This window comes from Arvicola amphibius, chromosome 8 (genome assembly GCF_903992535.2).
Source record: "Arvicola amphibius chromosome 8, mArvAmp1.2, whole genome shotgun sequence".
Lineage (NCBI taxonomy): Eukaryota > Metazoa > Chordata > Mammalia > Rodentia > Cricetidae > Arvicola > Arvicola amphibius.
Window position 1 is genome coordinate 89,917,689 of NC_052054.1, and position 14,750 is coordinate 89,932,438.

The window sequence follows — 14,750 nt, forward strand, 5'->3', positions numbered from 1 at the left end:
GGGATGAGACATTCACTTGAGATTTAAAGTGAGGCACCTAGACTCAAGGGTCTGAGAGAAGCTGAGACCCACCAATACTTGCCTTCCTATAATCTCTACTTGGGTTTATGTCTCTGACTATCTTACTTAGGGTTTCTATTGTGTGTCTACTTGACACACTAGAGTCATCAGAGAGGAAAGAGCCTCTGCTGAGGAAACGCTTCCATGTGATCCAGCTGTAAGATATTTTCCCATTTAGTGATAAGTGACGGAGGGATTAATCCTTGGTGGGTGGTTCCATCCCTGGTCTGGTGGTCCTGGATTCTATAAGAAAGTAGGTTGAGCAAGGCACGTGGAGCAAGTCAGTAAGCAGCACTCTTCCATGGCCTCTGCGTCAGCTCCTGCCTTCAGAACCCTGCCCTGTTTGAGTTCGTATCCTGACTTCCTTCCGTCATGAACAGCAATGTAGAAGTGTAAGCCAAGTAAACCCCTTTCTCCCCAAGTTGCTTTTTGGTCATGTTGTTTTGTTGGAACAATAGAAACCCTAAGATACTGATCTTCTGTTTGTAGGAGAAGAATCATTCACCTCTGACATTTGAAGGTTATTTTATTAGTCTTCTAAAACAAACATACCCAATCAGAGTTTTTCTGTACTTGTAGAGCTTCACTCTGCTCTCACTTTGGCAGGCTCTGTTGATGTTAGAGGCTCCTCTCAAGTTGTCTTATTCTAATGGCTTCAGTTAGTTCAGGGACTTTGAATATTCCTTTCTCTCTCTTTAAAAGCTGAGGATCAACAGCTGGATAGAATGGCTCAGAGGTTAAGAGCTCCGACTGCTCTGCCCAAGGTTTAGAGTTTGATTCTCGGCTGTGGTATCAATGATATAACTACGTCATCGATACATAGGAAAAAAAGTTTGAGCTGAGAGATGGCTCAGTGGCTAAGAGCACTGCCTGCACGTCCAGAGGTCCTGAGTTCGATTCCTGGCTGCGAAACAGTGGCTTTCGGCCCTCTGTCCTGAGTTCCTGTGCCCTCTTGTGGCGTAATATGGGGGGGGGGGGAAGCTGAGGATCCCTGGGACCTGAGTTTTCTTGTGTTCTTTATCCTTATCTGAGTTCCTCTTCCTTTCCAACCTTCTCAAAAAGAAAAAAAAAAAAAAAAGACTTGATGCTACTCTGAGATTGAGCAGAGCATTTAACTTACTGACCATGTACTTAACCTCATTCCCTTTCTTTTTGGTTTTTAATTAAAGATTGTGTTTCATCGATGCTTCCAGCGATTTTAGTGCCTTTTGTATTCCATGTTAACATAATGTATTTAGAAAGCTGAGTGTAAGGCAAGTCCATTTTTAATTTATCAATGGCACCCTCAGTCTTAATATGCTTAAGCATACTTTACTTTTGAAGGCAGAATTAATCTTTTATCAGGCTTTCCATGGATGCTGTTGGTTTCATTACTTTAGGGAAATGTCCCTGTGATTGTCTTAGAATTAATGCTATTCACATACTTCTATTTCCCACTGTCTGTAGAACATAAAGAAGATACAAATAAGAGTCACCCATACTAAAACTAATGTAGAAACAATGGATATCACTGATGTCTGAAATCTAACAAAAATTTTTTATTTTGGATGAAGAAAGTAGACCTAAAATAATCATGTGTTTGGACTTTTTTTTTTAATAAGTTGAATCTTAAAAATTTCACATAATTATAGAAAATAATTTATATCTTTGAAGAAAAGTTTTAGATATGATTGGGAAGAAATAGTTTTATTCTGCCTTTCATTTTTAAAGCAGATTTAGCTAGAAATATCCAGAATTAATACTGTAAGTTCTTTGCATTACTGGGGCCTCTGAATTTTGAGTGACTTGAGAGTCACTTGGGGCTTATTAAAAATACAGACCCTGGGGTCCTATCCCTTTCAGTTGTAAGTTTGCAAAAGAGTTCTCAGAAGATTTCAATATACATTACATTGAGGTACTCCAGGGAAATAAAACCATTAGGAGATTTTTCCCATTTCTTTCAAGAAAGTCTTGCATGATTCTGCAACTGAGGAGTTCCAAACTCTATAGTTGGAATTTTGGGCACCAAGCAGAGCATATGGTATAGCGAAAGTCTAAGTTTGAAGGCTGGAGAGACAGTTTCCCAGCTGGAAGACAGTGATCCAGAGAGAGGACAATAGTGTTGCGGGAGCTCCTTCTGCTCCTTCAGCCAATAGCCGCTGAGATACCAGCCCATTGGGGCGTGGTCTCTCTTTTTAAAAATGCGGCCACTTCCCTCCACTCGCTCTCTGGCTTCCGGCTCCGCTTCTGACGACTAGGCTCCCTTCCTGATTGCGCAGGGGGCTGTTGTCTGGGACGGTGATCTGTAAGTTTTTTCCCCTTTAAATAACCATTCTATTAATCATAACTCCAAACTGGTGTGGGATTGTTTGTGATTTACGCCATCACAATAGGAATGAATATGTAGCATTAGGATTGATGATCCTGCCCAGCTTTACAAATAATATTACTAATCACTGAGCTGAACCCTTAGGGTGAATTCTATAGCATGTAAATAGTGTCCATAAAAATGTGAAGAGAAGAGAGAGAGGAAGAGACACAGGACAGGAAGTTGAGTAGTGATGTGGAATTACCCTCTGTATGCTCTGAATACATTTGATTACCATTGGGTAATAAAGAAACTACTTTGGCCTATGGAGCTAGGCAGGAAAACTAAACTGAATTCAGGGAGAAAGAAGGTAGAGTCAGGCAGATGCCATGTAGCCACCCAAGAAGCAAGGTGTGAGATAACAAATCATGAGCCTCGTGGTAAAATATAAAATAATATAAATGGGTTAATTTAAGATGTAACAGCTAGCTAGAAGTATGCCTGAGCTGTTGGTCAAACAATGTTGTAATTAATGTAGTTTCTGTGTGTTTATTTGGGTCTGGGTGATTGGGAAACGAAAGCGCAGTCTCTGTTTACAGAGTAGCTTTTGTCAGTATCTTCTGTTTCTATAAAGAAGTATGAAAACATGGGTATAAGGGATGTGTGGCCAAGGAAGTAATTTTTAGTCACACAGGTGACATTGCAGCATGTTTGTGTGCTGATTCAAGTGACCCATTGGAAAGGGAAAGATTAACGAGCCCTGTGAAAAAGACATGAGTTCACTGTGATACCATCTCAGGTAACTTTCTCATATCTTCCCCTAGGTGACAGACCAGTCAGTGAAGGCATTTGCCGAGCACTGCCCTGAACTCCAGTATGTTGGCTTCATGGGTTGTTCCGTTACTTCCAAAGGAGTCATTCACCTAACCAAGGTAAGCGTCACAGTTTCATTCATTTTCCTGATGTTTCTGTGTATTATGAAGGTGACAGGCCATAGTACTGTCAGTTACTAAGCAGGCACTCCAGCACTGATCTATATCCCAACCCATCTTTTTACTTTTTATTTTGCTGCATGATTGGCATTGAACTCAGTATGTAGCTCAGGAAATCCTTGAACTTGTGGTCCTCTTGCATTAGCCATTGACTAGCAGGAGTCACAGACCCGCTGCCCTGTGTGTAGTTCATTGGCTGTTTTGAAGCAGTGTCTTCCTCTATTGCCTGACTGCTCTTGACCTCATAGGTTCCAGATCTGCCTCATTCTGGATCTTCATAGGTTCTGAATCTGCCTCATTCTGGATCTTCATAGGTTCTGGATCAGCCTCACCCTGGATCTTCACAGGTTCTGGATCCGCCTCATTGTGGATCTTCACAGGTTCTGGATCCACCTGATTCTGGATCTTCATAGGTTCTGCCTCATTTTCCTGAGTAGCTGTGCTGGTAGACATTTTCCACTTGTGCCTGGCTTTCTGGTTTTGCTAAATGTAGTTGATGAGGAATAGTTGGATAACTATAGGAGTCGGCTAGTGTTTGATAAAGTAAATACCAGTTTTTAGAAACCTGTCTACTTCCTTTTTCTGAAACAGAATCCTTATTTTAAAGTAGTTTGTGTTTTACATTTTCATTGTTAATACTCATAAAAACATGAGTTAAAGAAACTAATACATGACAAGATTTACTTAAATTTTAACTTAAAACATTGCACATAGATGATCCATTGAGTTTGAACTACACTTCTTCTCACTGTGTCCCAGGAGCATTTGCTTACAAAGAGAATGTGGTTGTTTGATTGATTAATCTGAATGTATAAGGTGAAATGAGAAAATTTGCTGTTAGTTCAGAGTTTACTTACAAACTAAACGTGTATTTTAGAAATGATGATGGTACTAGCGTCTTTACGATAGCATTTCATTTCTGGTCCTGTGATCATTAGGGCTAATTCTTATATCCATGTGATAGACAAGCAGGCTACTATAACATTTACCCGTGTTTTGCCTGGCCTGTGCATTGTATAGTTTTTAACTCTTACCACACTGTACTTGGAAAAGGAGTGCTGGTATTGCCTTTTTGACTTAATAACAGAATAGCCTCGTCCTTCACCTTTCTCTCACAATGATTACAAAGCTCTTACATGGCAGCACAATGCTGGAATAAGTAGGGAAGATCGTAGCTCTCTTTATGCTTGATCTGTTTGGGTCTCTTCAAGATTGCAGCTTAGTGAGTAACATTTCTTTCCTTCCAGATAAAGGAAAAATGTTTCTGGATTACATAAGCCTGTGCTGGTGGGGGCAGTGAGTAGGTGCCCGACTCTTTCGTCACCTCCATTTTCATCCTGGCTCCTTTGTTAGCTCCATTTTGGTCCTTGGCTCTGCCACTTAGTAACTTAAGTGTGCAAATTATTTTCCAGTTTATTAGCTAAGGCAATATATGGCAAATGATTTCCTCAGTATTAAGACCACAGTAAGAGTGAAGTAAATGGTCATTATTGCTGTCAGAGTAAATTCTACTCTAAGCCAGTTGCTACAAAATTAGTTGCAAACTTTGGTTCAAAAAAATCAAGTCACCATTCTTATTCATTGTATCTTAAAGAGATCAGACTTGCCTGAGTTCTGAGCACTGGAGCCGATCACTAGGGGAAGAGGTAGATACTTATTTTTAGTTATCAATCTACTAAGGCATCTAGTATAACCAAGACCATCTGTAACCACATACTTTTATTCATTCCCTGTAACCTTGACCTGAAAATCTCGAGATGAGTGTTTTCTGGTCCCTTCTAATCCTGTCTTTAGAAATACCATGGATGAATAGATAGGGCACAATTCTTATAATGACCATGTGTGTGATTTTTTTTTATGATTACTCAAAATTTGCTCACCAAAGACAAAACAAGTTTTCCACATGACTTTACTCTCTGAGCATTTGAGATGACTCCAAATTCTGGTATAGTAGTATTTAAAAGACTCATTCTCTGTGATACAATAATAGCTGCGGTAAATGTATATGGAAAGCTTCCTGTGCTGGGGAGGTTCTTCTGAAGTTGATAGGCAAGGGTTTCTGGTGTGACCTGCTAACAGGTGGAAACTTCTAGACTCATATTAAATCTAGCCCAGAGTTTTATGGGCACATTTCTCCATAACAGTATATTCACTTAGATGAAAAGTTGCTTGTGGTATAATGATGGTCGCTTTCTTGTGCTCAATAGAACAAGGTGGCTTTGTGTTATAAGCATGCAAATATTTTGTAAAGCTGTGAATATCAAGTTTTATAAAACTCAAGCATTAGTCTTCAAATCTTTGCCTTCTGCAGTGTTTTAAACCAGTTATTAAAATGTTTACAAAACTTTGTTTAAATATACTAAGTGCCCCTTAAAATTTGTTTATTTTGTTATTATTATACTATGTAATTTTTAATGAAATGATTAGGGACATGCAAAATACAGTGTTGAGAGTAGTCATCTTAAATATGTCTACTTTTTACATGATTTTTAAAATTTTTTTAGCACATGGTGTTGCATTTTAAAAATTAAGGCAAATGGCATAAAATTACTATACATTAATTTCTGTATGTGTAGAAAATTATGCACTTGAATTAAATGATCTATCCTTAGATTAAAAATTTCTTGTACCTTAAAGAATCAAAAGATTTTGAAGTTGTTGGGCCAGGGAGACTGTTAAGTTATTTAGCTAAACTAAAAAAAAAATGTCAAACATATTAATACATTAGTAAAGAAAATTGGGACATTGTCACTTCTTTAATTTAAGCAAAGGGCCAGAGGGCAAAAGATTGGGACTAGATGGGAAAGTATTGTTATCCTACTACCTCGTTTACTTTGGTTCAGTTCCACTTTGACATTCTCCGTCTTAACCTGACTCTCAACTTCCTTTGTGTTGCTTCTTGTTTCCATGCCTGGTACTCAGGAGATTCTGCTAAACACCAAACATCATCCCTTCGAACACTGTCCTGCTAAGCCTGTTCATTTGGTCAGTGAGAGGCAGGTTGAGAAAGCCCGGTGCACTGGGTTGTGTTTAAATGTCCAGTTATGTAAGGTGAGAGCTGAGGCTCATGTGAGAGTTGAGTGTCAGCAACTCCTCTCTAGCAGAACTGGCCTCTGCCACTGTAGGGGCTTTGTCACTTTTTCTACATGCTTGTAACTAGGAAATGTCTTTTTCTTGCTCCTTTCACAAATAAATCCAGCAAATGAAAGTGTACAGTTACTCCCTCCTGCTCAGGTAGAGTGATTCTGTATGACTTGTCGCTAAAGCAACTGCAAGGAACAAATCAGAGCACTTAGAAGTTACAGGAAACGACTGCCACGGGTTCAAGTTCAAATGCTTAGAGTAAAAAAAAAGAGAGCTCACCTTAAGGGAAGGGTTTAAAACAAGTCAAACATGTAAACACTGTGGTTTATAATGGCAAATACAATGCTTGGTCCTTCCAGCTAAAGTATCACAACAGGGACCAATTCTTCAGCAGATACAAAACAAGGAAAAAATAGTTCAAGTCCTGCATGGTAGAACACACCTTTAATTCTTATATTCAGGAGGCAGACCAGGAAGATAATATCTGCGAGTTCGAGATCATTCTGGTCTGCATAGTACCAGGGCAGACAGTCAGGGCTAAGTAGAGAGACTGATGATGATGATGATGATGATGGATATCAGGCAACAGAGAACAGTGATCCCTAAGATTTGAGAAACTAACAAGAAAACAGCTGTGATTATCTGAGAGGACTTCATTGAAGGATTTCCAGATGGCAGCAAAGCGAAAGGTGACATACAAAGACCCATAAATTATGTGAGGTGACAAGACAGAACCAACTGTTCAGGAGGTCATCAGTTTCAGAAGGGAGCACTGTTGTGGGAAGAACTGCACGGAAAACCCAGACATCTGTGTGAATGCCCTCTACTCATCCAGCCTCTCACAGTCCATGAGTAAGGAGCAGCAAAGAAAACTGGCAAGTGTTTGCAACTGTTTGAATGAAATTAAAACCACATGTTTCAAGTTTCCTCTGATGCTGCTAACTCATTACTTAGGTAGAATGAATAGAACTAAATAGCTGTCCTCAAATCAGTGAGCTCAGTTTTCCTTTAAAGGACTTGAGAGAGAAGAGCAGACTGGAATCCCAAGTGCACAGAAGAAAGAAAGTGGCAAACATGCAAACGGAAGCCCACAAAACAGAAAACCAGAAATGATACTACTGACTGGTGTGTGTCGACTTGAAGCAAGCTAGAGTCCTCACAGGAAGGACCCTCAGCTGAGGAAATGCCGTCTTAAGATCCATCTGTAAGACCTTTTCTCATTTAGTGATCATCAGTGGGGGAGGGCTCAGCCCATGGTGGGTGGTGCCATCCCTGAACTGTTGGTCTGGGTTCTATAAGAAAGCAGGCAGAGCAATGTAGAGGAAGCAAGCCAGTAAGCAGCTCCCCTCCATGGCTTCTGCATCAGCTCCTGCTTCCGTGATCTGGCCCTGTTTGAGTTCCTGTCCTGACTTCCTTCAGTGATGAACAGCAGTGTGGAAGTGTGATACAAATAAACCCTTTCCTCTCCAATTTGCTTTTTAGTCATGGCATTTTTATCGCAGCAGTAGAAACCCTAAAACAAATTGGTACCAGCGTAGTGGAGTATTGCTGTAACAGTCCTGACCATGTTGTTTTTGGGAGAATTATGGAAGGTCATTGAGTGTTAAGAGCTCAGTGAGGGGGCTAATGGGGGAGTTCTTTCGGAACTTGGAAGATAGGAATGTTAAGAGAAGTGCAGAAGATGGAAGCCTGGCTTGCAGAGTTTCAGAGGGAAGTTTAAAGCTCTATCAGTGCCATTTGTTATTTTGAATTAAGATCCCCTGGTTCTGTGATCTTAGCTGGGGCTGAAGAGTCAGCTGTGATTAACAAGATACCAGAACTACTAAAGCAAAATTTTGCTTTCCTGAGATACTTGATGCTAGTTGGCTGGAGCTAAGAAATTAGCAGTGATTAAGAAGAGACCAGCATCAATGAGGTGAAATCTTCTGGGAAGTGATTCCTGATTGCACAGAGAAGCTGTGTTCTAGAAGCAGCCAAGGATGTACCTTGTACTGACGGCTGTACTTGGGAAAAGCTCATTTTTTGATAAGAGAGATGAAGTCTAGTCTGATTGGCTCAAAAGGGAAAGATGAAAGTGCTGATATCATGACTTGTAGCAAGTGGTACAGACATTAAGGGAATAAAAAGAGTGTTGTTATGAATAAGTGTGTGCATATAAATGGGACAATGTGGAGGAAAGTTTTACCCGAAAGCACAAAGTACCAAAGCTTACCCAGGAAGGTACATCAGCATGTGCTTGCAGCCCTCGTTACCTGGGTCAGTGACACAGCATCATTGGAACCCAGGAACTGGGTGTCAGCTAGTCTACAAGGCAAGACTATCATTCCTGTAAAGGAGAAAAATGGAGCTGTCAATAACCAGAATTTTCTCAGTCTCTTAAAGAAGTTCTATTTTTACTTAAAAAACTTTTTGCTAAGAGTATTCCAAGTGTAAGTGGATTCAATAGTGAATTCTATCAAGGATTTAAGAGAGAAGAAACCAATTCATCATGACTACTGTAGAGGTGAGCCTGTCATTACCTTCGTAGGAAAACCTGATAAAGACATTACAAGCTAAGAATATTGCATGTCGCTGTCATGAATAGAGATTGTCCTAGGTCTAGTGGCACATCCCTTTAATCCCAACACTCAGAAGACAGAGACGGAAGTCCCCAAATTTGAGGCCACCCTGGTCTACACAGAGAGAGTTCCAAGATAACCAAGGCTAAAATTGTGTTTCAAAAAACAATCAAACAAATAAAAAAATGAATTGGAAAAATACCTATTACACATTTAACAAAGATTAATACCAAAATTTATAAAAGCTCAGAAGTAAGAAGAGGATTAACCTTAGTTTTAAAACTGGCAAAGCACCTGAGTGAATATTTTAAAGAGGACACATAAATGGCCAAAGATTTGATGTTTATTATTAATAATCATCAGAGAAATGTTTGTTAAAATTATAATGAGATATTTTCCCATACCTGCCAGAATGGTTATTATGTAAAAGTTAAAAGATAACAAGTGTTGGTGAGCTATGGAGAGAAGGGAACTCTATATATTATTAATGGTAATTTACATTAGTATAACATTTTATAAAATATATCCCAAGGAAATATCACATGATATTACCACGTGATCAGTTATTCAGCAACTGAATTCAGTATGCTGAAGAGATCTTCCCACCTCCTTATTCATTATAGCAGTATTCACAATGCCAGAGCATGGACGCACATGTTTGTTAACAGATGGAAGGATGAAGATGATGAGATGCACACTTGCCCTGCTCTGTACCCAGACTTGCCGTGCTCCTCCAGGGTCTGTCCTCTTATCATCTCAGGAACACCAGCATATGACCGAGCAGCAGCTTCCCTTTAGTTTTTTCCCTACCAGTTCTGCAGAAAAGCTTGCCAATGAGAATCACCTAGAGAAACCTCAGAATTCAGAAGTTAAAAGAATAGTCATAATTAAAATACAGGAAACATTATGCCAAAAAATTCAAAAAGTTTAAAGAAGACACAAAGAAATAGCTCAGTGAAATCAAGACGAAAGAGTATAAGGAGAATAAACACCTGAGTGATGCCCAAGAAAACACAAACTAAAGTTCGATGGAAATTACAAAGACAATACAGGCAGTGGGCATGGAATTCAATAAAGAGATAGATACATTGAAGTGGACTCAACTGAAATGAATACTGAATTGAAAACCCCAATAGCTCACCTAGAAATTTCAAAGCAAAGTCTTTAAAAGAGAATGAATCAGCAAGATGTAATATTGGGACTTGAAGCTAAACTATAGAATCTAGACCAAATAAGTAAGGAACATGAAAAATTAATAAAAAAACAAAAACAAAACCACACAGAGCAGGGGGAAGAGGGGAAGGAGCACATGGAAATATGGGACATCATAAAGAAAACAAACCTTCCAATTATAGGCATAGAAGAGAGAGAAGAATCCCAAATCAGTGGCATAGGTCAGATCTTCAAGAGAATCATAGAAGAAAGGTTCCCCAAAGTAAAGAGAAAGACATACCCATACGAATACAAGAAACACTCAGCATACTGAATAGACAAGACCCTAAATAAAATCTCCACATATAATAACTATAATGTAACTATATGTAACAAAAATAGTGTATTGAAAGCTCTGAAAATAACACATCACATATACAGGAAACCCCATCAGAATAACAGATGACTTCTCGGGCTGGAGAGATGGCTCAGAGGTTAAGAGCACTGCCTGCTCTTCCAAAGGTCCTGAGTTCAATTCCCAGCAACCACATGGTGGCTCACAACCATCTGTAATGAGATCTGGTGCCCTCTTCTGGCTTGCAGGCATACACACAGACAGAATATTGTATACTAACTAACTAAATAACAGATGACTTCTCAAAGGAAACTGAAAGCCAAAGAAAGAGCCTATAGCAATGCATCCAAAATCCTAAAGGACAGTGACAGCTGATCCAAAATAATATATCTAGCAAAATTATCTGCTTTTTCCATGACATAAACAGCTTCCTATATCTATATCCATCAAACCAAACCTAAGAAAAATAGAGGAAATATTATTTTGAAAGATTGAGCATAATAGAGAAACTGTGGGAAGAAATATGAAGCCATAGTTATAAAAACAGAATACCACTAAGAACACAAATACCAATAATCAACAGCAAGATGACTACAACGAACACACACATTTTATTTTTTATTTTTTTTTTTTATTAGCTCAAATTTCTTTTTTTTTTTTTTTTTTTCTCATGGTTTATTTTTTTTTATATTTAAAAATTACCATCTCCTTCCCTCCTCCTCCCCCCTCCCTCCCCTCCTTCTCCCCTTTCTCTCCCCTCCTTCTCCCCCTTCCCTCCCCTCCCCTCCACCCATACCTCCCCTCCCTCCCTCTCAAGGCCAAGGAGCCATCAGGGTTCCCCACTCTATGCTAAGACCAAGGTCCTCCCAACTCCCCCCAGGTCCAGGAAGGTGATCGACCAAGCTGAGAAGGCTCCCACAGAGCCCGTCCATGAAGAAGAATCAGAGCCCAGAGCCATTGTCCTTTGCTTCTCAGTCAGCCCCCGCTGTTGGCCACACTCAGAGAGACAGGTTTGGTCGCATGATCCATCAGTCCCATTCCAACTGGAGTTGGTGATCTCCCATTAGTTCTGTCCCACCGTCTCCATGAGTGAACGCACCCCTCTCGTTCCTGACTTTCTCCCTCATGTTCTCGCTCCTTCTGCTCCTCATCGGGACCTTGGGAGCTCAGTCCAGTGCTCCAATGTGGGGCTCAGTCACCTTCCCCATCTGTCGCCAGCTGGAGGTTCCCTCGCGGTCCTGACTTTCTTTCTCATGTTCTCTCTCCTTCTGCTCCTCATCAGGACCTTGGGAGCTCAGTCCGGTGCTCCAAGGTGGGGCTCTGTCATTTTCTTCATCTATCGTCAGGTGGAGGTTCTATGGTGATATGCAAGAAATTCATCAGTATGGCTATAGGAACTGGCCTTTTCAGGCTCCCTCTCCTCAGCTGCCCAAGGAACTAACTGGGGGCGTCTCCCTGGAAACCTGGGAACCCCTCTAGGGTCAAGTCTCTTGACAACCCTCAGGTAGCTCCTTAAATTCAGATATATGCTTCCCTGCTCTCATATCCACCCTTCCTATATCCCAAGCACCCCATTCCTCCGAGCTCCCCCCGCTCTCCCCTTCACACTTTTCTCTCCCCATCTTCCCTTGGCCCAGTCTTGCCCAACCCTCAAGTTCCCAATTTTGCCTGGCGATCGTGTCTACTTCCAATATCCAGGAGGATTACTATATCTTTTTTGGGAGTTCACCTTCTTATTATCTTCTCAAGGATCCCAAACTTATAGGCTCGATGTCCTATAATCATGGCTAGAAACCGAATATGAGTGAGTACATCCCATGTTCATCTTTATGGGTCTGGGTTACCTCACTCAGAATAGTGTTTTCTATTTCCATCCATTTGCCTGCAAAATTCAAGATGTCATTGTTTTTTACCGCTGAGTAGTATTCTAGCATGTATATATTCCACAGTTTCTTCATCCATTCTTCCACTGAAGGGCATCTAGGCTGTCTCCAGGATCTGGCTATTACAAATAATGCTGCTATGAACATAGATGAGCATATGCTTTTGTTGTATGATTGGGCATCTCTTGGGTAGATTCCCAATAGTGGAATTGCTGGGTCCTGGGGTAGGTTGATCCCGAATTTCCTGAGAAACCGCCACACTGCTTTCCAAAGTGGTTGCACAAGTTTGCATTCCCACCAGCAATGGATGAGTGTGCCCCTTACCCCACAACCTCTCCAGCAAAGGTTATTATTGGTGTTTTGGATTTTAGCCAATCTGACAGGTGTGAGATGATATCTCAAAGTTGTTTTGATTTGCATTTCCCTGATAGCTAGGGAGGTTGAGCATGACCTTAAGTGTCTTTTGGCCATTCGAACTTCTTCTGTTGAGAATTCTCTGTTCAGTTCATCGCCCCATTTTTTAATTGGGTTAATTGGCATTTTACCGTCTAGTCTCTTGAGTTCCTTATATATTTTAGAGATCAGACCTTTGTCAGTTGCAGGGTTGGTGAAGATCTTTTCCCAGTCAGTAGGCTGCCTTTGTGTCTTAGTGACAATGTCCTTTGCTTTACAGAAGCTGCTCAACTTCAGGAGGTCCCATTTATTCAATGTTGCCCTTAAAGTCTGTGCAGCTGGGGTTATGCATAGGAAACGGTTCCCTGTGCCCATTTGTTGTAGAGTACTTCCCACTTTCTCCTCTATCAATCTCAATGTGTTCAAATTAATATTGAGGTCTTTAATCCATTTGGACTTGAGTTTTGTGCATGGTGATAGATATGGATCTACTTTCATTCTTCTACAGGTTGACATCCAGTTATGCCAGCACCATTTGTTGAAGATGCCCTCTTTTTTCCATTGTGTACTTTTGGCTCCTTTATCAAAAATCAGGTGTTCATAGGTTTGTGGTTTAAGATCCGGGTCTTCTATACGATTCCATTGGTCAACTTCTCTGTTCTTATGCCAATACCAAGCCGTTTTCAATACTGTAGCTCTGTAATAGAGTTTGAAGTCAGGGATGGTAATGCCTCCAGAAGTACCTTTATTGTATAAGATTTTTTTGGCTATCCTGGGTTTCTTGTTTTTCCATATAAAGTTGATTATTGTCTTCTCAATCTCTGTGAAGAATTTTAATGGGACCTTGATTGGGATTGCATTGAATCTATAGATTGCTTTTGGTAGAATTGCCATTTTTACTATGTTGATCCTCCCAATCCACGAGCAGGGGAGATCCTTCCATTTTCTGGTATCCTCTTCAATTTCTTTCTTCAAAGACTTAAAGTTCTTGTCATATAAATCCTTCACTTCCTTGGTTAGCGATATTCCCAGATATCTTATGCTATTTGTGGCTATTGTGAAAGGTGATACTTCTCTGATTTCCCTCTCTGCTTCCTTATCCTTTGTGTATAGGAGGGCGGCTGATTTTTTGGAGTTGATCTTGTATCCTGCCACGTTACTGAAGGAGTTTATCAGCTGTAGGAGTTCTTTGGTGGAGTTTTTGGGGTCGCTTATGTATACTATCATATCATCTGCAAATAATGAAAGTTTAACTTCTTCCTTTCCAAATTGGATCCCCTTGATTCCCTTATGTTGTCTTATTGCTATTGCTAGAACTTCAAGCACTATATTGAAGAGATAAGGAGAGAGTGGACAGCCTTGTCGTGTTCCTGAATTTAGTGGGATAGCCTTGAGTTTCTCTCCGTTTAATTTGATGTTAGCTGTCGGTTTGCTGTAAATAGCTTTTATTATATTTAGGAATGACCCTTGTATCCCTAATCTCTCCAAGACCTTTATCATAAAAGGGTGCTGAATTTTGTCAAATGCTTTTTCAGCATCTAATGAGATGACCATATGGTTTTTTTCCTTCAGTTTGTTTATATGATGGATTACATTAATAGATTTTCGTATGTTGAACCAGCCCTGCATCTCTGGGATGAAGCCTACTTGATCGTAATGGATAATTTTTCTAATGTGTTCTTGGATTCGGTTTGCCAGTATTTTATTGAGAATTTTTGCGTCCATGTTCATGAGTGAGATTGGCCTGTAATTCTCTTTCTTGGTTGAGTCTTTGTGTGGTTTAGGTATCAGGGTAACTGTAGCTTCATAGAAGGAATTTGGCAGTGACTCTTGTGTTTCTATATTATGAAATACCTTAAGGAGTATAGGTATTAGGTCTTCTTGGAAGTTCTGGTAGAATTCCGCATTGAAACCATCTGGTCCTGGGCTCTTTTTGGTAGGGAGGTTTCTGATAACAGTTTCTAATTCTTCGCGACTAACAGGACG

The 14,750-nt window shown here is 40.2% G+C and overlaps 1 protein-coding gene across 2 annotated transcripts in view; it reads left to right on the forward strand.

Annotated features, from left to right (window-relative positions):
• The window catches only part of Fbxl17 (F-box and leucine rich repeat protein 17), a 472,414-nt gene that overhangs the window by 137,899 nt on the left and 319,765 nt on the right, over positions 1 to 14,750 (forward strand). For both annotated transcript variants that reach the window (XM_038340435.1, XM_038340434.1), the window contains exon 5: positions 3,172 to 3,279. In XM_038340435.1, coding sequence (XP_038196363.1) covers positions 3,172 to 3,279 — 108 coding nt within the window. The remainder of the gene's footprint in view (positions 1 to 3,171; positions 3,280 to 14,750) is intronic.